Source organism: Opisthocomus hoazin, chromosome 9 (assembly GCF_030867145.1).
Source record: "Opisthocomus hoazin isolate bOpiHoa1 chromosome 9, bOpiHoa1.hap1, whole genome shotgun sequence".
Taxonomy (NCBI): domain Eukaryota; kingdom Metazoa; phylum Chordata; class Aves; order Opisthocomiformes; family Opisthocomidae; genus Opisthocomus; species Opisthocomus hoazin.
The window spans coordinates 32,440,809-32,459,739 of record NC_134422.1 but is presented as its reverse complement, the minus strand read 5'-3'; the positions used below and the strand labels follow the sequence as shown (position 1 = coordinate 32,459,739).

At 44.5% G+C, this 18,931-nt stretch overlaps 2 protein-coding genes across 14 annotated transcripts in view; one reads left to right on the top strand and one right to left on the bottom strand.

Annotated features, from left to right (window-relative positions):
- KANSL1L (KAT8 regulatory NSL complex subunit 1 like) overlaps positions 1-11,320 on the top strand; it is a 61,524-nt gene extending 50,204 nt beyond the window's left edge. For 7 of the 10 annotated variants that reach the window (XM_075429934.1, XM_075429940.1, XM_075429935.1 and 4 more), the window contains 5 exons: positions 637-761; positions 1,691-1,745; positions 7,098-7,210; positions 8,727-8,907; positions 9,545-11,320. In XM_075429934.1, coding sequence (XP_075286049.1) covers positions 637-761; positions 1,691-1,745; positions 7,098-7,210; positions 8,727-8,907; positions 9,545-9,793 — 723 coding nt within the window. In that variant the 3' untranslated portion in view covers positions 9,794-11,320. Of the gene's footprint in view, positions 1-636; positions 762-1,690; positions 1,746-7,097; positions 8,651-8,726; positions 8,908-9,544 lie in introns of those variants that run through there. The other 3 variants (XR_012764998.1, XM_075429938.1, XM_075429941.1) reach the window with 3 other exon arrangements.
- RPE (ribulose-5-phosphate-3-epimerase) lies at positions 1,739-18,440 on the bottom strand. Of its 4 annotated transcripts, none has more exons than XM_075429943.1 (6): positions 18,279-18,440; positions 18,058-18,137; positions 17,832-17,971; positions 17,391-17,525; positions 17,140-17,226; positions 1,739-3,580 (listed from the first exon to the last, which is right to left on the bottom strand). In XM_075429943.1, the coding sequence occupies exons 1-6, from the start codon at positions 18,398-18,400 to the stop codon at positions 3,491-3,493; spliced, it is 654 nt and encodes a 217-aa protein (XP_075286058.1). In that variant the 5' UTR covers positions 18,401-18,440; the 3' UTR covers positions 1,739-3,490. The 4 variants fall into 4 exon arrangements, with proteins under 4 accessions (XP_075286058.1, XP_075286059.1, XP_075286057.1 ...); XM_075429944.1 differs by having other exon boundaries at positions 1,739-3,577; XM_075429942.1 differs by lacking the exon at positions 1,739-3,580 and adding an exon at positions 16,116-16,686.
- Between the last annotated feature and the right edge of the window lie 491 nt (positions 18,441-18,931).

The following is an 18,931-nucleotide window of genomic DNA, read 5'->3' as shown; positions in this document are numbered from 1 at the left end:
TGAAATATGGCATGTATCATGATTTAAAACTAAACTTCCTCCTGTAATCAAGGGACTTCAGGTATTGACCCATGTAGGTTCCATGCACTAGTGGGCAGAGAAAACCACCAGGAATCCTACTGTGGTCACAGCAAAAAAATTCAGTTTCTGTCTTTTGAACGTCTGTCAGAAAACCATTTTCCATGCAGGCCATTCTTCACTACTAAATGTAGCTTCATCATCTTGGAATTCTTAATCGTATCACACTGAAGAACTACTCGGTTTACGGGTTAGTAGATAGATTCTTCTCTAAGGTTGTCTTTAAAGACTGAACATTATGAAGAAGGCAGCATTAACTTTGAAGTTCTCGGAAGTGTTCCAAATTATCTGTAACTGAAATCAAAGAAGGGAAACTCCCACCGATTTCTGTAAAAGTTATGCCAGCAAGATCTGGCATCTCTCAGAGATGAGATAGTTTCAAGATCTGTTGAGATTCGGGGGGGGGGGGGGGGGGGCAGTCAGAAGTTACTAAGTCACTAGAAAACGTGTTCAAGTCACAGACTTCCTCCTTGTGCACTTCTAATGTTTGTCAGCTATCATGTAGTTCCTATGATGTGAGCTGATGAATCTCCTCTTGTACTGATTATGTTATAACAGCATAACTCCAGGAGGAGATTGAGAAGTGAAAGCTCCTATGATATAGACAACATTGTTATTCCAATGTCGCTGGTGGCACCATCAAAGTTGGAGAAACTACAGTACAAAGAAATCCTTACCCCAAGGTTTGTTCATGACCTCCTTAGTTGCAAAGAAGATACCAAAATGAACATGAGAACATTAAGAATATCATTAACATGTAGTTATATAATTTTATAATATTAATATGATCTTTTCATGCACTGGGTTTTTTTTTTCTGTACATTTCATTTTGTGTGACTGGAGTGGTGGGACTGTTGACAGCACGAGGGAAATAGTCTGATACACACAGAGAGGTGGCAGATGCACAGACTGGCTAGAAAAAGAAGTGTGTTTATATCATCGTAATTGTAGTCATGTTTGTGGCCTCAAATCTTCCATAAGGCTGACATGCTCTGAATTTAGAGGTTGCTGTCTTTTATGTGTTACGGTTCATAAGAAAATACTTAACTATTTTCACTGAAGTAAACAGAAATGGTTTTAGCATATATTTTTAAAATTTATCCATTCTGATACAGTAGAATAAGCTTAATTTTTTCCATACAGTGTAATCCTATAATTCACTATTCTAGATTCTTCCCCCCCCCCAAAAAAAAGAAAAATCTTTAGATTGTCAGGGTAGTTGATCTCCTGTGCTGTAATTCAGTGGCTTACTAGCAAATTGCATGAAATGGCTAAATGCAGTGGTTCCATATTTTAAATCTCTAATTTGTATTTGCTTTTATATTGTCTTTCAGTCTAATAATGTTATTAAGACTCTACTGGATAACTTAAAGACTGACTTGGGAAAAGAAAGGTTAGATACTGGGTTGGGAAAGGAAAATCTAAATTTCAGGCATCTGGTATCAGCACCTTAAATCTGAAATTATTTTATTTGAAATAAATTTTGAAGCACAAGCAGTGTTGAAGAAGGAGTAACTAACAATATAGTGTAGAAAGAAGAGTTGTCTCTACTGCCGAAATAATGAAACAGCACATAGGTAAATTAATTTGACTTTTCTTGTTTCGTTTCTAGCTGGAGAGTTGTTGAATTTCAACCTTTAGAAAGATCTCGTACTGATGAAGAAGAGGTAGGCTGTATTTTAATTAAACCATCAGTTTTTAATTACATTAGGTATAATATATAATTGGGATAATTAGTATATATTTTCCAAAGTCACTGACTTCATGCAAATCCTGGTAAGTTTCACATTTCAAAAATAGAGTATTATCTGTCAGATTGTGTCTTATCCCAACCTACTTGACCCTGTGGTGGATGACAGAAATGTGACTATCTCCATTAATAATCATTGTTCACTTCTTCATTTGGCTCTTCTGTGCCTTGATGCTGGCGCAGTCAGTGCCCCCAGAGGGTCTCTTTGGTCAGGCCTCTGCCTCCCCTGCTCCTGGGCATCGTGATGCTGGGTCTCCCAGTGCAACTGTCTCATCGGGGCCACCTGTGCTATAACCGCTGTCTTTCTCTCTCATCCTCTTGTTTGATGGCCAGTTCACATGGCCTGTGTCTCTTCAGGAGGTAACTGGCTATTTTGCCTGTGGGCCCAGCAGGTTTTTCCTCAGTTTTCTTCTCAGTGTTCTTTTTCCTGCAACCCTCTTGCTGGGAGCAAACTTTTTTCCTTTCTGCTTTGTCAGGAACAATGTAACCTTCAGCATTTCCTGCTTGCCTCTTGAACTAGGTTTGCACATCGTGTGCTACTGTTGCTTCCTCCAGACATGGGAGTCTACGTTTTTCTTCCAGGGAATGTCCGTGGGCTTTGCAGCTGGGGACTCCTTTCTCCCCTAATCAGGGCTTCAAGGCGTTTCCTGTGTACTAGCAGGTCTCTAGGCTGGTTTTCTGTCCTTCCAATCTTGTTGTGTCTCCTTTTCCAGAAACCTGCCAGTTTTACTGTCCGTTGGACCTCTCTAGTCTCCCTCCAGCCTCTGCTACGGGGCACTATCAACTGTTGTAATGTAGGACTTGTATTCATACCTTCATCCACAATATCTGTTCTTGAGCTCTTTTTTCAGAGAATCTCTACAACAAGGGTTTAAATGCCTTAGTAGAAGAAAAAGATTGCGTTTGGATAGCAGTATAGAAGGTTATGCTAAACACAGTAAACAATCATTACGCCATTCCTTTGGGGTAGAAAATACACTCTCCACAAAGGTGCTAGCTTCCTCAGAGTTTTACTAGATCTGTAGTTGCCTGATCCATGGAAATGAACCTTGCCTTTGAGAGAACATCATGGTCTCAGGTCCCTACCTGGTTATAGTTGCGCTTACTTGGAACTGTATTCTTGGAATGGAAGGAAGAGCAAACCTTACTCTTGAAAAGTGCCTTTTCTCATGCACTTGGGAAATTCTTGTGAAATCTGGTGGCCAGAGATATGTCACCTCCACCACCACCTTTTGGTTTGGTACTGTCTCTGCTAGCAGGAAGCATGCCTGATCTTTTGTAGTGAGAAGGTCGAATTACATACACTGTCCTGCAAGGACATTTAATTAAACCATTTGGAGAATAACTAATAAGCCAGCAAGGGCTCACTGTCCCTTGAGAATGTACTGTTCATTGCTCTCTCTTTGTCCTGGTATCTGTTGAGAAAAAAAGAGAATTTCAACAGTGGTTTGCCTTCAGGGCTTCAAGGGACTTGCTTGGATGGCTTTGTGGATTTCTTGTTTAGATTTCAGATCCCGTACAGATGACTTGCCTTACATACTTCTAGCTTATTTTGCTGACGGGACTTCAACGTATCTCTCTGCGAAGCTCATGGGCTAATCACTTGTTTAGTAGTCCTCCCAATACATTTGTATTTGGCGTGACTAGTTGATCCTGTATTATTCATCCTTTGGCCAGGAAATAACTTGAGTTAATAGTAAAGCAGCTTTGCCTCCTGCTGTGGTCCACTGCTTCTATATTGTCTGTCAGCTGCTGGGTAGAATGAGAGGGAAGAGATGTCAGACAGAAAAATTCTAAAGATCTTGTTTGTCTAAATCATCGTTTGCCAATTTTCCCCCTTTCTTTTGGCATCATGTTAATTGCTTTGGATGTTTTTCAGAGTACTGAGAAAACGTGGTTGTCTGATCATAATTCTTCCACTTCCTTGCTTTAGGTTTTAGGGTGAGTTAGATTTGTTACTGAGCAAGCTTGAAAAAATACAGGAGAAAACAGCAGCATTACCTTTCTCCAATGATACTCTGACATTCTTGAAATCGTTCCTTGTACTGAAATCAAGGCAAGCTTCAGTAGATAATTCGTGAAGGACAAGAGAGGGCAAAATGTACTTTCTGCTTTTATATAAAGTAAGCTTTTCCTGTGCTTTCTGCTGCGTAGCAGCCTGTGGTGGTACTGTGTAATAGTTTCTTTTCTGCGTATTTTCTGCATGGCTAAATGTAAAACTTCTGGAGTTGTCCTTGTGTCAACCAGCAGTTAGGGCTTTCTTCCACTTGACATCTTTCCCTCTCCCTCCCCACCCTTTTTTTTTTTCTTCTCTCTTTTCTTCATTTAAAGGCTTTCAGTCTAACAACTTGTACCCATGCAATAGACTTGCATCCAAAGTTTCAACAAGTTACAAAAAAATGTGGGGTCCCAGATTTGTCATTTTCTACAGGACCCATGCTGCCAAGGATGGGAATTCAGTACTTTCTGAAAATCAAGCCTATTCACTGTGCCTTTATTCGCGTACAAAAAGCTTACCTTTATGGGGTGCCTAATTCTTGTTTCTGGAAATTTTGACAAACGTAGCAGTTGGGCAGTGCAAAAGTTAATCTGCTGTCTGTGTCTACTCTATTACTTGCTCTAAAAATACTTAGTTTTCGGAAACACAGTGTTTGAGTTTCCTGGTTTGCACGTATGAATTTGCAGTTTGTTACTGCTTTAAGGCATGGGAGGGTGTGGTGCAGGTTTTCCTGTTTTATTTTGGTTTTAATTTGTTTTGTCCAGGTTAAAGTTTCTGGCAAGGCATGGTCGTAAAGTAATGTTCAAGTTTATTTTGTAGTTGTTTTAGTAGTGAGAAATACTTTGGAATAATTCTGTGTGTAATTAGTTTTGCATAAGTGTTTTCATGGCTTTTGTCCTCTTTCAAACTAACCTTAGCGGGGAAAAAAAAATAACAAATTTCTCCAGTTATGGCAACTTTAAATTAACCTAAAGTTGGTAGAGGAAATATATAAAGTGTTACAAAGCTGGAGAGGGCAGAGGCTGTACTGAACCAAGTGGAGACCTTTTACTCTGATGCAGTGTGATTTTATCCACAGAATAAAGAGCAATTTTTAAGTAAGAAAATGTATTACTTGTTAGTCTTCAATGGAGTAGGGTAAAACTCATTTTAAATAAACGAGTAGGTAAATCTGCTATATCATCAGCTATGGAAAAAGAACAGTAAGGCTTATTTCTATATTTTTCAATACTCTTTGCGTGCAGAGGAACGTGGACTTTGATTTTTGAAAGGAAGCTTGTTAAAAATGAAGTTTCTTCCCAGCATGAAAAGTTTTGGCAATTTGCTAAGAAAAGTATTTTCAAAGTCTTAAGTTTTTCTTTCAAAATTTTCTTTTGTTTCCACTTCAAAGGAAATCTGAGCACACAGAAAAATCCTGTATTTTCCCTGAGGGAATAGCACTTTTGTAGTTCATAAAATTCTCACTTTCACGCTATACATCATTGACCTTGAAAAGACAGAATCTGAACTGGAGCCCCATACCAATGCCATCCAAGTGACAGAGCTGGTGAATTCCAGAGAGAGGAGGAAACCCATTAAGTTGGCTTGCATGAAAGGAAACCAGCAGCTAACAAAGTGGTTTGTGTTTAATATAAATAAATAAAAGCAACGAGGAGTCTTCGAAAAGCAGTCATGAGATGGGCAAACAAAGCAGGCCTGTTTGTCTGAAGGTTCCTGCTGAGTGCTGGGGTGAGCAGGAACCAGGCAGCTACAGTTCCAGGTCCTGTGGCCGATGCAGATCGTGCTGAAGTCTTTGGGATGCTTTTCATTTGCCCAATTGAAATTCATTGTGGGGCTGTAGTTCGTGACCAGCCAGTAGGTTTGAAATGTGCTCTCTGGCAAGCTGAGTGCCACTACCAGGTATGCTTACAGCAGCATAAATGCATTGTAGTATTTTGCATTTGTACCCAGAATGGTCATGAACTACCTCACTGCTGCAAGACTCGGTACAAAGAATGACTTCTGCAGAAAACCTCAGGGTCGTTAGTTGGCTGGAGTGGAGTACTTCCAGCTGACAGTGTAACCTGTGTTGTATGGCTCTATCTGGTACTGCAGTGAAGACTCTGCATTTAGTTCTGTATTTTAGCAGACTCAGTCGGAAGATAAATGATGTTACTTGTATAACACCACTGAGGATTTTGCTTTATAGGAAAAATTTTATTTCTGTTCTGTGAACCCCGATTATTGGTATAATTCTTGTCCAGGACTGATCTGGAGGTGCAGCTTCACAGCTCCTATGACCAAGAATTGTTCTTTCCTAGAATTTCTCTGCTTTTAAGTTGGGAGTGGCTGGCATGAAATTCATGGCTGCAGCACATGTATGCACTGGCCAACATTAGCTTTTTAGGTGAACTTTGAACAGTTTGAATGGTTTGGAGCACTTTGAAATAACTCTGAGCTGTGCTGGAGGGGTCCAGCCAAGAGCTCACCCTGCCTTCTGGGGGGTGAGGGGGAAGGGCAGCAAAGTGCTCTTTGCCTAGCTGTGTCCAGGGAGCAAACTTCTGGTGTGCTGCCAACAGAAAAACGAAGATGGCTGTTTCAAAGTGAAGGTCAGATGTGATAGCTACAGCTGAAGAGTTTTACCTAAAAAGCTGCCTCGTCTGACTACGAGCAGTTAAAGTAATCACATTAGAGCCCTTTTTAAGCTGTACCAGGGTCATGCAAATCATTTGCTAAGGAATAGTCTCTTCAAAGCAGAAGCCATTTTCTGCTTGGTTTTGTAGCAGGAATGCGGCACCTCAGGTTTGCCGAGTTCCTCTCAGTCTGGAGCTACTGAAGTCCTTGGTGATCTCAGACCTATTTCTCTGTGCTTAAAGAGCACCTGGCAAATCCTGCTGCCTCTCAGCCTCCTAAAGCAGTCTCTGGAAACTCCTGGAATTTTTGTTTGTCTTTATTATGTGCTTTTAATACTGCCTTGATTTGCAAATGAATACTTGTCCTCTTAATTTTCTGTCTCTCACCATAGAGAAAAATGTTTTGCGTGGGGGGTTGTAATTTGTATATCCATTCAGATCATCCAGACATGTAAAGGAATAAAGTGAAAGTGACAGCATCCCATATACTAGAGCTCTAGTGAGAGTGTAATGCATTTATTTTGATGTGCCTTTGTACTGCAAGCATGCATTGTGTTGCCTCCTCTTCTTTGGTGAAGAATTATATAAAATATTGGCTGCCTTTGTTTCTAGTGATGTTCATAATTATGGCAGCAGCTATCCCTGTATTTCGTTACAGGTAGAAGATCTGTCAGATGAAGTTTTTTCCTTACGTCATACAAAATATGAAAAAAGAGAGAGAGCAAGGTGGTCACTGTGGGAGCAGAGCCGCTGGCCCAAAAGGAATAGCAGGCAGGTGTATTGACTTTGATAAGAGCATTCCTATTGAACCACTGGTGTCGGCTGTTGGTGCAGCAGTTTCAGAAATGCTGTCACAGGGAACTTTTAAAATGAGGGCACTCCTCGTTAATTAACTTGTCAGGGACAGTACTGGGTGTGTTTGGTTTTGTGGCTGGAAAGGGAAGGCCGTGCAGTTCTGAAGCATGCATACTTACAGAAATTTAAGCATGTTAGTGACCTGCTATCAGTGAATAAAAATCCTACTCCCATACTGAACACAGCTCTGGTGGTTTGTGGCACTCCCAGTTATGACTTTAGCCACTGAGCGTAACATGAGCCCTTCTTCACTCACTTGACTTAGATGAAAGTCCACTGCATTCACAGACATGTTACTGAAGGGTCCTGGGCTGTGCCAGGGACCTTATGCTTAGAAAAGTCATTGTGTGAGAAAGTTTAATTATCACAGGCTTGCTGTCTGGTGCAAAGCTCATCAGCTTTAATTATAACCCCTAAAAATCTTGCAAAAAGTAGTGCATATAAGAACAAACATCATAAAGCTGTAACTGCAGTTTGGCTCTGGGAAAATTATTCCTATAAATCACTTTCAGAATTTGCCAGGACAAAAAGCATCATATAAATGCTGAGATTACTTTTTCTGCTGTTTATCATATCCTTGTGTCTACTCTTGGCTGCAAGTGAACGATGACCCTATGAATATATATGCAAGGATAGTTTTTATAATGCAGGATAAATTCAGAGATAAACCATAGTAAGGAATTCTATTTTAAGCTATTTTGAACATAAAAAAGCTTCAGAAAGTGTACTGAAAAATACAAGTTCTATATGTACCCTGAATTTTGAAACTCTGTGAACTCCATGGTGAAATCTTAGTGCTATTTGAATTCAGAAGTAAAACTGCCCATTGACATGAGCAAGGTCAGACTTCCACCTGGCATTTAAGATGCATGCCATTATTTTATATCTAGTTCAAATTGGCATTAAAGTCGAGGTCAAAATTTTTAATTTTACTAAATTATTTTGACTGCTTTGGAGCTAAGTCCAGAGTAGAGGTGGGAAGGGGGAGCTCAAGGACCTGCTGTTTCTTCTCGAGTTGCATTGGCACAGTCTGCTGACAGTGCAGTTCGGACTCCACAGGCTCCTGCAAATTATGCCATCTTCCCCCAAGTGGGAACAGCCCCAGCTTACTGACTTCTGTCCAAAATTACCGTTCTGGTGAGCATGCGGAGCAAGGCGCAGGATTGGGACCAGCCATTTTGCTGCCAGAGTGTGCCTATTCTAGCCCTGGTTTATCCAGTTGGCTTCTCCACATAGCACTCTTTGCTTTGGCTTGTGACAGTGAGGTTGTCAAGAACCACGTGTGTTTTCATCTGCTCTTTGATTTAAATAAGTAGAATGCAGGTAGCATGTATGGAGAAACTGAACGCTTTGAAAAGAAGATCTGAACTGTTTCTGGTGATGTGAAATGGCAGGGGTTAGCTCTTAAGACTCGTCTCTTATCCTGCACTAGATCTTACAGCAAAAATGCTGACGGACGACACAGCCAAGATTTGGTGCAGAAAGATCACCACGGCAGCTCCTGTGCCTCGCTGCATTGTGCTGCTGAACCTGTTCCCAACTTGACTTCGGAAGCCCACAGTTCTGTTTGTTCAGGGATTGCACAACTCTGCAGAGAGAGCCAGGAAGCGAAGGTGGGTGCTGCCAGTAGCTTCCGGGTCTGGTCAGGTCTCCAGTGACCACTATCTCTAACCTGAAACAAAGAACCTGAACATATTCTCCCATCTCATGGATTAGAACCTCAGGCTGTCGCCTCAGTTTATGTAGACTGAGAGTAGCACTCCTGTTTGGAACTAGATTGCTCTGCTTTATGAATTAAGCCCAAGATTTGTCAACAGGTAAAAGTTTCATTGCGCAGCACACACGGCACGTGTTTTAGAGCAAAGTATGGCAGGCCTGGGTTCTGGGATGATGGATCTTTTCTCAGGGATGTTGGCCAAGGTTCCAGATGGGGCTGACTGTTATGATGTCAGGTATCCTGATGGTCTGGCACCCTGGAAAAGAGCTTCCCCCTTCCTGTACTGTGCCTGTTCAGTTGTAGCTCTGTTACTAGTTCAAAATTGTAAGAAGCCAGCTTATATTGACAGCTGGTGCCTAGCAGCGTCATATTCTTTATCTGAAGAGCCCTGCAAACATTGTAAAGAAAGACTCATTTGTTACTTGATAGCAGATCATTCTGCACATAGCTAATCAGTTCAGAATCAACTGAAATCCCTTTCTCCCCTCTTCTCTTTTTTTCACCCTCACTCCTACCCTTCTGATTCCTTTCAGTCTGGGCTGTGGGAACTTCGAGTTTTTCCACTAAAAGATGAAGAGGTAGAAGCTTTACTGTGCCAAGATCAAATAATGAATCAGACTGAAATGTCAAGTGCAGCTTTTCCCAGCGACTCTCTCTGTACTTCGTGCACACCCATTGGTTTGCCAGACAATGGCCATCCACCAAGAAAACAATCTACCGAAGAGTCAGAAGACTGTGAAAATATTTGCCTGGGAATGAACAATACAAGAAAACAAAGGTGACAGGGAATAATGTGGTTCATTAAGAAAGCCAATTAAGGTGGAGAAAAGTGTAAGGTAAAATCTCTCTTGTTCACACAGCGTACGACAGCACAATTCAAAACCTGTATGTTAGCTGCATATAATATATTTTCTTTCTTGCTTTGTAACAGGCAGGATAAATCCCAAAGACAACACTTTCTTCTTCCTGAACCCCAAGAGAAAGTAATTATTTCAAGCTGGAAGTCTAATATTCCCAGTGTCAGGAGTGGGCGCACATAAATTGCTGGCACCATTCACTTTCTGTTGTCATATTGCCACATTTGTTAATAATCATCATTTTCTGTTTTGTTTGTTTTTGAATGCATTTCTGGTTCTAGTGGAGTCTGGTGCAGCAGAATATGCTGTCTACCTTAACCAACGCCTTCAACTGAACACAGAAAAACTACTTGAAAAAATAGTGGGGAGAAGCGATAGCCTCAGATTATTTTTCTGTGTGGCATGACCATGGGGCAAAAATCTGCCTCTCTAAATGCATGTCTGTAACCCATATGTGTCAGATAAGGGTAGCTGAGAACGAGGAGTTTCAAACCAGGCGTTCTGGAAGCCTAGCATCTAGCTTAAAATCAGTAGCGCCAGGGCATGTTTCACATAGATGTCCTCAAGCAATAAGATAGAAATAGACCACTGCATTTCAATAGTCAGTATACCTGCCACTTGGAAAGTAGCGTTTCTGCTTCAGTTGCGTGGGTATAGAGAAACGGAAGGAAAGAGGAGTCAAGTCAAATCAGTGCTGCAGCTCTTTGGAGATTGTGTTTTGGGTCATCTTACTTCCTTAGTTCTTCAGTAGCTAATGAGGCTCATAATATTATGCTTTAATATGTTAAAGTCTTGTTCAAATTCCTGTACAGTGCCTTGTGAGAGTCTCATAAGTTTGCCAACATTTGGTGACTAGCTGAAAAGATGATTGATATCTAGAAGGCAAATAAAGAAAAAAGCCCCAAAGTTTTCCATTGTGATTCCAGATAGATTTTTAATTTCCCAACGAGTTCGCGGTGAGGAAACAAAAGCAAGTTGTTTAAACTTGCATCTAACTAGTATAGTTTGGAACATATCTGCAATCCCAGGAGGTATTAAAAAAGATAAAACAGTGAATGTAGGTATCATCAATCAACAGGAATTTTTTCTGTGTAGGACAGTTGAAGGCAATTTTATAGGAGTCTCTGGTTTTGTGCAAAATTTTCTTCCACATGTAGTATCTGGAATGGCACTGTACAGATGACCCAGTTTTAGTGACTTTTTGTTTGGTTGTTTTTTTTTGTCAGAATGACAGGAATTATACACTGGGCATCTGAAAACAGTAAAGTTTCAACACTACAACCTATTGCTACATTGTAGTTTATTGCACATCCTGATTATTTTTTTAAACACTTTTTTTAACACTGGTTTGTCTTAAACTTGAATCTTGGCTCAATGTCTGATACAATAATCTTTGATGCAAGGTTTGTTTTTTAATTAAAAGCTATTTCTATATATGTTGTATATAGTCTGAATTTGATGGCCTTTTAGAAGTGAAGAAATGGTAGTAATGCTTTCTGTTGGCACAGAGACCTGCCTGGCCCAAGAACGGCTTTGCAAACACACTGAGGTGGCAGTGGCACTAAGCTTTGCTGTGGTACTGAAGCTGCACCGGTGCTGTGAGGCTGAGGTCCCCTGGTGTCTGAATACAGAGGGAGATTGTTCCAGCCCTCTTGTCCTGCATGTGCATCTGCTGCCGGGAAAGGTTTCTGAAAGTTACATGTCTCAAATGCTTTGCAGGTCTTTTCCATACCTGTATCCATTCATTGAAACGCCTGATCCAACCAGCTCTCACCCAGCTTTGCTGTAAGGTCAGGGCTTCCTGCTCTGTCTGATCCCTGGGCAGCAGGAGGAGCTTATGCAGTTTAAGAGATGGTACAGAACCAAGTAAACCAGCTGGCTAGCCACCTGGTCAGGAAATGGAAACACAGTGCAGCATTTTACAGGAAGGAGCAAGAGGAGAGTGTTTTTCTCGACTGGGGGCGGGGGGGTGGGAAGGGTGTTAAAATGAGGCCAAAAAGGAGCTGGATTAACAAGTTTGGTCAGCCCAGCAGACTGTGAAGCTGTTCCTGCACTGCTATTCAGTTCTCAGTTGTGGTGTCCTGTTGAAGCATTGTGTTGCTTTTGGGTCAGTCTCCAGTGTGCTGGCCCACAGCAGCTGCTTGTTACCTTGCCAGCTGCAGGGGCTGCACAAACTGGTCATTGATATGAGCAAGGGTAAGCACGCTTTCTTTGTCCCTTCTTCAGATGTTCTTGTCAGCCATTGTGGGAACCAGCTAGCGCCTCACAAGGCAGCTATCAAAAGGCCAGCCAAAGAAAGGCCGCGTAGCCAGGAGACTGGAAAAAAACAAGATCCCTGTAGAAACTATAAAAAATGTCTGTTTGGTCATAACCTTGCCCCACCACCATCAGAAGTCTTTTCTCCACATCTGCCCCTCAGCTGGGTAGACCTGTGCCAGCAAACTGCAGCTGCCTTGACACAGAGCCACCTGAGCAATTACACAGCCAAACTGTGCCCAAGTATTACTTCCTCCCCAGAGGGCTGCTCCACAAGTGGTGGTGGTGCGCAGGCTTCTGCCATCAGGTGACGGGCCTGTGCAAGTGTGGCAGGCACAGGCCAGGGAGGAGGGGTGACCAAGAACAGGCTCCATTGGCTTTTCCCACGTCACCTGCCTACCTCCAGCAGCCTTTCATCTGGCAGGTGCAGATGGGGAACGCTGTGTGCACATAGTGAGCGAGACACTTTTCGGGAACCTCCAGGCTGCTCCTCACCCACAGCACCTCTCATCATTTGCCACCTTCTTGCAGCAGACCAGGCACTGTGGATGTATATACTGTAGTCATCAGCCTGGACAGTAGCTGAACTGATCCTGGTGATCACTGAAGCTGCCGGTGAATGGGTCCCTGAAACAGGGCGTAAAGAGGAAGTCAGGTTGCCAAGTGTAAAGGGTGTTGTCATGACTCTGCAGACCTGAATGGGACTGACATCGCGCACCTGGCAACCTGCATGAGCGATTGTCAGCAATTGTACATGCTCCCGAGACAGATACACACAGACTCCGCTCAAGAGCTGTGGAAGTTTTGTACAAAGCTGGCCAGAACAACCGCAGGTCACAGCAAAGCATTTATCCTAACTGGTGCAATGTGACACTTTTTCCTAATGATGAACTGTGCTGTCAGTAAAAATGCTGCAAGAGGGCGAAGCACAGAAGTACAACTGAGCAGTATCCTTTCTGGATCTACTCTGTGCGTCTTTGCTCCAGGCAGGCGCCCGATTTTTCAGTAGCCTCGTTCCACTACTGGGACAAGGTTAGAAAACTGGCTTAATTGAACTTGGTCACAGGACCATTCCCATCCTTTCATCTTCTTTCCCTGTGCTGTATGCAGCTGGAATTGGCACTAGTACTCTCATTTACTGCCTGCAAGCCCTTGTCCCTGCAGAGCTGGACTCCCACCTCTGGACAGTTCAGGTTTTGCATGAATGTTGGGGTTGTGAGGGAGCTGCTGGTGGTGGGAGTGGGCTGAGAGCTCAGAGACAGCCTCATGCCTGAAGCCATAAACTGTGTGAGAAACCCAGTGCTTATTTTTCTTTCCTTTTCAAAGTTTTAAACAACGGGAAAGGGGAAAACAAAAACACCCTGTTTGTCTTTGGGCTGTTAAGCTATGAAAACAGCTGTCAGCACTGCTCCTCATGTTTTGTGGCTGAAGGTATGAAATGTGAAATACCAACTTTTAAACATAATGCAGCAAGGCCCCCCCCATACACCAAACTGGGGTGTTGCAGCTTTGCAAAGAACGCATTTCCCTTGCACTTTGTTTACGATTTTCAATTGAGACATTTTTAAGGTCACTTACATTCTGCTCCCTGCTGCTGTAAGGGTTTAAATGCTTCATCCTTGCATCCAGGACCTTAACAGAATGCAAGTACAAGTACCAACTTCTAAGCCCTATTAAAGTTACACTCTGTGTGTGTATGTCTACTGCAGGTGTTTTTTTGTTGTCTTGCTCAGGGATGTGCGCTGTACCACCCTGTGGAGCACATGTCCAAGCCCAGCCTTACTCGGCTATATCGGTTTCTTTTATCCTGTTTTCCAGTGCAGGCAGAGCCTTTGCTCTGTCACATCAACCTGGACCACTCTAAATCATGTTACTTAATATAATTATTACCAGACTGTGCACTACCTTGTTGCTGAAACTTTGCTTTATCAATGTATTGCAACATCTAACAGTCCTGGGGTTTATTTGGCCCCATGGATACCATGCAAGCAGCTCTGGGTTTTCACATCAGTGTTCAGTTCAAGTCCTGCAGCTGTGGTGCTTCTGCTGTGGGGTTACGTTATCAAGTACAGGAGGGCAGGCCTAAATAAAGTCTAACAGATTACTTTGGTTAACGTGTAGAGGCAAGAACCTGGAACGGTCTTAAGCATTAAAAGAACAAGTATCATTACTGTTACTTCCATAAACGCTCTGTTGTCACTAATAGATTTAACCTTAGATGTGTAAAAAGCTGCTGCAGTAGTAGCCAGATGCATAAAGCCACCTGGGTGGGATTTAGATGGAAAGAATCAACTGAGTAATTTTACTGTGCGTGCAGTTTCTTTCTCCCACAATATTCCTAACCTGAGAGTCAATGGACTTGCAAACTACCAGATTTAAAATGATGACAAAGTGACTACAACCTATTAAAGAAACCATACTGTATGGTTCCACGCTCAGAACAAAGCACAGTACTGTCAATTAACTAGCATGACTTTGGGACATCTGTGTTCTCCCTGCAAATTAACTGGAAAAAAAAAAGCAGAAATAGTTTGATTAGTTTCAGCCCAGCTTAAGGTCAACTGCAGGAGGCAAGGATACTACAGCTGTTGTGCTACTGCATTCAACAGCATGAGAAGCCACACTTCCACATCCTAAACTAACATTTTCATAGCCACTTTGTGGCTGCTTGGCCTGCATTTTAGATACGAGAGCCATGACTGTTTCTCTATGCACACTATGTTACAGTCTACACAGGTTCTTTCCAGAAGTACGAATAAGCTGCTTTGACACATCTAACAGCCATTTGGACTATTCCTTTTCCCGGCCAAGCTTTCTTTTGGCAAACCTCTTCTGAAAGATGTTTTCAGTGCAGTAGGTCCAGATGACTCCATTTGTCTTTTGCTAGTTCTCAGATGGGGTTGCAAGTGGAAACAGGAAGCAAAGGCATTTGTTCACCTAAACCACAGTTAACCACACAGGAAAAACTAGTCGTTGCCATTTCAGACACTTGGCTATAGACCGTTTGAACTAGCCCTAGCTCCTCCTCCTTAACAACAGCAGCAACACACACTGTACCACAGCCGTCTCCTCCCATGGCCACTAAGCAGAGGCCATGCTGTGGACACCTCGCAGGTCCTGGGCTGAGAAGAAGGGCGGGGGTGCATCAGCCCTACCACTGCCCTAGCATTTCGTAGGGGACGCATGCCCAGCTTTGCTGCAAGGACAACTGATTAGACTTTGGCCTCGTGGAAATCGACTAGCCACGGCTGTTGAGCCTTCCAGCTGGTTCCCCTGGGGCACCAGCCTGTTTGCAACCCTCCTGTAATTACAACTTAAAGGGAAAAATACCATGCAGAACACCATGAAGTATTAAAGGAGTTGGCAATACTAATTAGTGCCAAGGGTGGTAGGTCTATCTAAAACAACCTGCTCAGATCCTCCTCTGGTGGGCTGTAACACTCACCTTTCACATGTGCAGGCAGGCCAGGCTGTGAAGTCAGCTCAGGCAAATGGAAGGTATGAGAACAATTTGGCTTTGCAGCCGAGAGGAGCTTTAAGCCGTTTTACAGAGCCATCTCCATACAGTGCATTTCAACCTACATACGCTGAAATCGCTTCAGGAGGTAACGTTCCTATATGTCACCATCTTAATCATTTGCTCAGGCATATGCACAAATGAAGGAGGCTGTGGGTCAAGGTAAAGTTTCTTAACTATCTGTAGGGTTTTAAAGTGACATTCTTCCATGGAATCCTGTCACTTCCAGGAATTTCAGACACAGCTGTCTTAACTGGCTATCTGAAAGGTAAATGAGAGGGTATGTCCCAATTTGTGACCCAGGTAAAGATGTTGCACTGACTTGTTTAATGCCTAACTTATGTAGGTCAAGTACTTCTATGCAGTAAAAGCAAAACATAGAAACATTTCTGGCATCTATGGGATTCTTTAGCTCTGTTAAAACTGCTTTTTTCCCCAACTTACTCCCAAAAGCACTCATTTTTGACACTCGGCTTAAAGGAAACTTACCACACCAAGGGAGGGGTGTTTAATGCAAATATTAGAGAAGTTTTGTAGGAATGCACTGATCAAAAGAAAAAATACAGACAGCAGAAGGCAGTTTGATTAGAGTCTTCCACAAGAAAGGTTGCTTGTGGTGATTCTACACTCTTCTAGCAAGCAAATCACTGACTGAAGTTTAGTTCAATCCAGTCAGCATTACAGGCCGTGCCATAAAATGAGCCTCCACAGAATCACAACAGGTTCAAATCATTGTATTTCCAACCCTGAAAGACAGCCAGTGTTCTTCACTGCTGCTTGCTTCATTGCAGCGAAGGAATGATTCCTCTGTTCAGCAGCAACAAGTTTCCATAATTAACGTTCATCCAGCCCTTCCTTACGCACAAGAATCATGGGTTCTCCTGCACGCATAGAGCCTTCTTGAACACTGCTCAGGTAGGTCTCACCGATCCAGACAGCGCTTTTGAGCTGCTTCTGAACACACATTCCTTAGAAGATTGATCACTGATCTTGGATCTGCGCTTTTCATAATAGCACTGCCAGATACAATCATATTTGCACCTGCCTGAAAGACATTAAACACCCACTCAATAACACAGAACAGCTCCGCTTCTTAAAGCTCTTTCCTGCTGTAAAACACATAAGGAGGTAGTGAATTCTAGGCTGGTGGGCAAACAAGCGCAATCTGTGGGACACAGCATAACACAGCTCTAACTACAACCACACAGCAAGTTCAGAAAAGTCAGCTCTTCCCCAAGTATGTAATTTCTTCATCGTTGCTCCTATTTACCCAAACATACAAGAAACAAAAAACTTCTCGAGCTTAGGGCAGGCTTCAGTAGCCGCTATCAAAAGAGGCACAAGAGCAGACCTCAAGTAGATTTCGGTAAGTGTTGCTTTACTGTTCCCTCTGAAAACTAACAGACAAAACACAATTCCCCCTAAGCTTTATTTGCCAAGAGGCCATTAAGTCTCTCAGCACAGTGACCGAGAATGCTGCTCTGCTTCAGCCTCTTACCTCTGCACACTTATGGATGGTGTCAGGCCCAACTCCGCCATCCACTTCAATATCCAACGAGGGAAACTGTGTCCTCAGCCACTGAACCTGAGACACAGTGTAAAAATGTTGGCACCGAGATCTGCACTCAGCTGCTACAGTTACTTACAGTTTCTTACACACCCAGACAAGGTTTACTCACTACACCACCACACTCCATGCTACTAACTACCTTTAAACTCAGTAAGTAAGGAAAAAGAAACTTAGTGTACCTTTGGCATCATGTCTTCCATAAATTTCTGCCCTCCAAATCCGGGTTCTACCGTCATCACCAAAGCCATGTCTATCTGATTGGCCCAAGGTGCCAAGTGCTCAACTGTAGTGCCAGGCTTGATCGCCAAGCCAACCTGCAGAAGAGGCAAGACAAATCCAAGTGCACCTTAGGATGACACAAACATGGTGAGATCGGCTTGAGCTGGATACAAACTCCTAGGAAAACAATTACGTGTCTGTGTAAGTGCAGTAAGAACAGGCTGCTTTAAATAACGATTCCCTATTTTTTAAAACTCAAATTGAAGACTGACTTTGTGCACAAAGAGCTTTAGGGCTGCGTGTGCCCATCTCTGACTACCTGAAACTGCGGCGATGGGTTTTCATTGCCAGAAACACAGGGGCCCGTTCAGCGTGCCACTCCGCGCCCAGGCTCCCCTCACCTTCATCCCGTTCTCCCGAATGTCTTTTATCAAGGCCCCTGGGTTGCTGGTCGCTTCCAGATGAAAGGTGTACTGATTGGCGCCAGCGACAGCCATTGGTTTCACCCACTGCTCCGGCCTGGCCACCATCATGTGCATGTCTAGAGGAGGGGAGCGGAGTGCAGGGCCGTGACGAAGCGCCGCAGCCCGGGGCCCGCTGCCCGCCCGGCCGCCCGCCGCCACTCACCGAAGAAGGGCTCCTGGCCCAGCTGCTTGCGCAGGCTCTCCACGACGGGGTGGCCGAAAGTGATGTTCGGGACGAAGTGCCTTGGGGCCGGAGAAAGAGACCCGCCCGGCCGCCCGCAGGTTACACCCGGCCGGGCCGGGGCGTGCAGGCCGCCCGCCCGCCCGCACTCCCGGCCCGGCCCGGCCCGGCCCCGACCCAGCTCACCCGCCCCCGGCCGTTACCCGTCCATTACATCCAGGTGGAGGTAGTCAGCCCCGCAGTCCAGCATGCGGCTGCACTCGGCGCCCAGCGCCGCCAAGTCACTATTGAGGACGGATGGCCCGATCCGGCACCCCGACGCCATCCCTGCCGCCCGCCGACCCGCGCATGCGCCGCCGCGCGGCCCGCCGGGACCTGCGCGCGCCGCCGCCCCGCCCCGCGGCGGGCTTCGCCATTTCGGGCGGCGGCCGCGGCTGGGTGCTGCTGGGCGGCGAGCGCGGGGCGGGCGAGATGGCGCTGCTCGCAGTGGCGTCCCGCCAACGGCGCGGCCGGCACGGCACGGCGGGCCGAGGGCTTTGGGGCCGCTGAGGAGCCGTTTCCCGGGGGCCCCGTCTGAAGCGCCGGCGCAAAGGCCCGGCCCTGCTGCCCCTTCGGTGCGGGCAGCGGCAGACTTGCGGGCTTGTTCCCCAAGTGCCCGAGCAAGGCCCGCCTGAGCAGCCGCCCTCCGGCCAAGGGCCTGAAACGGGGGGGGGGGGGGAAGCGTGTTTCTATAGCGGTTTGGTTTTTTTAATTTCCCAGCAAAGAGTGTTCTGTACCGCTGTGGCACCGCCGCAGGCAGCAGGGGTGGCTGACGGCCCGGGGCGGGGTGGCTGCAGCCCCTGTCGCTGCGCGGGTC

Excerpts from the sequence above, each read along its gene's own strand:
- RPE (XM_075429942.1), bottom strand. The coding sequence starts at position 18,400 with ATGGCGTCGGGGTGCCGGATCGGGCCATCCGTCCTCAATAGTGACTTG. Across the intron at positions 18,138-18,278 it reads CACCTGGATGTAATGGACGG|GCACTTCGTCCCGAACATCA; the intron begins GTAACGGCCGGG and ends TCCGGCCCCAAG. Across the intron at positions 17,526-17,831 it reads TTCGGGAGAACGGGATGAAG|GTTGGCTTGGCGATCAAGCC; the intron begins GTGAGGGGAGCC and ends CCTCTTCTGCAG.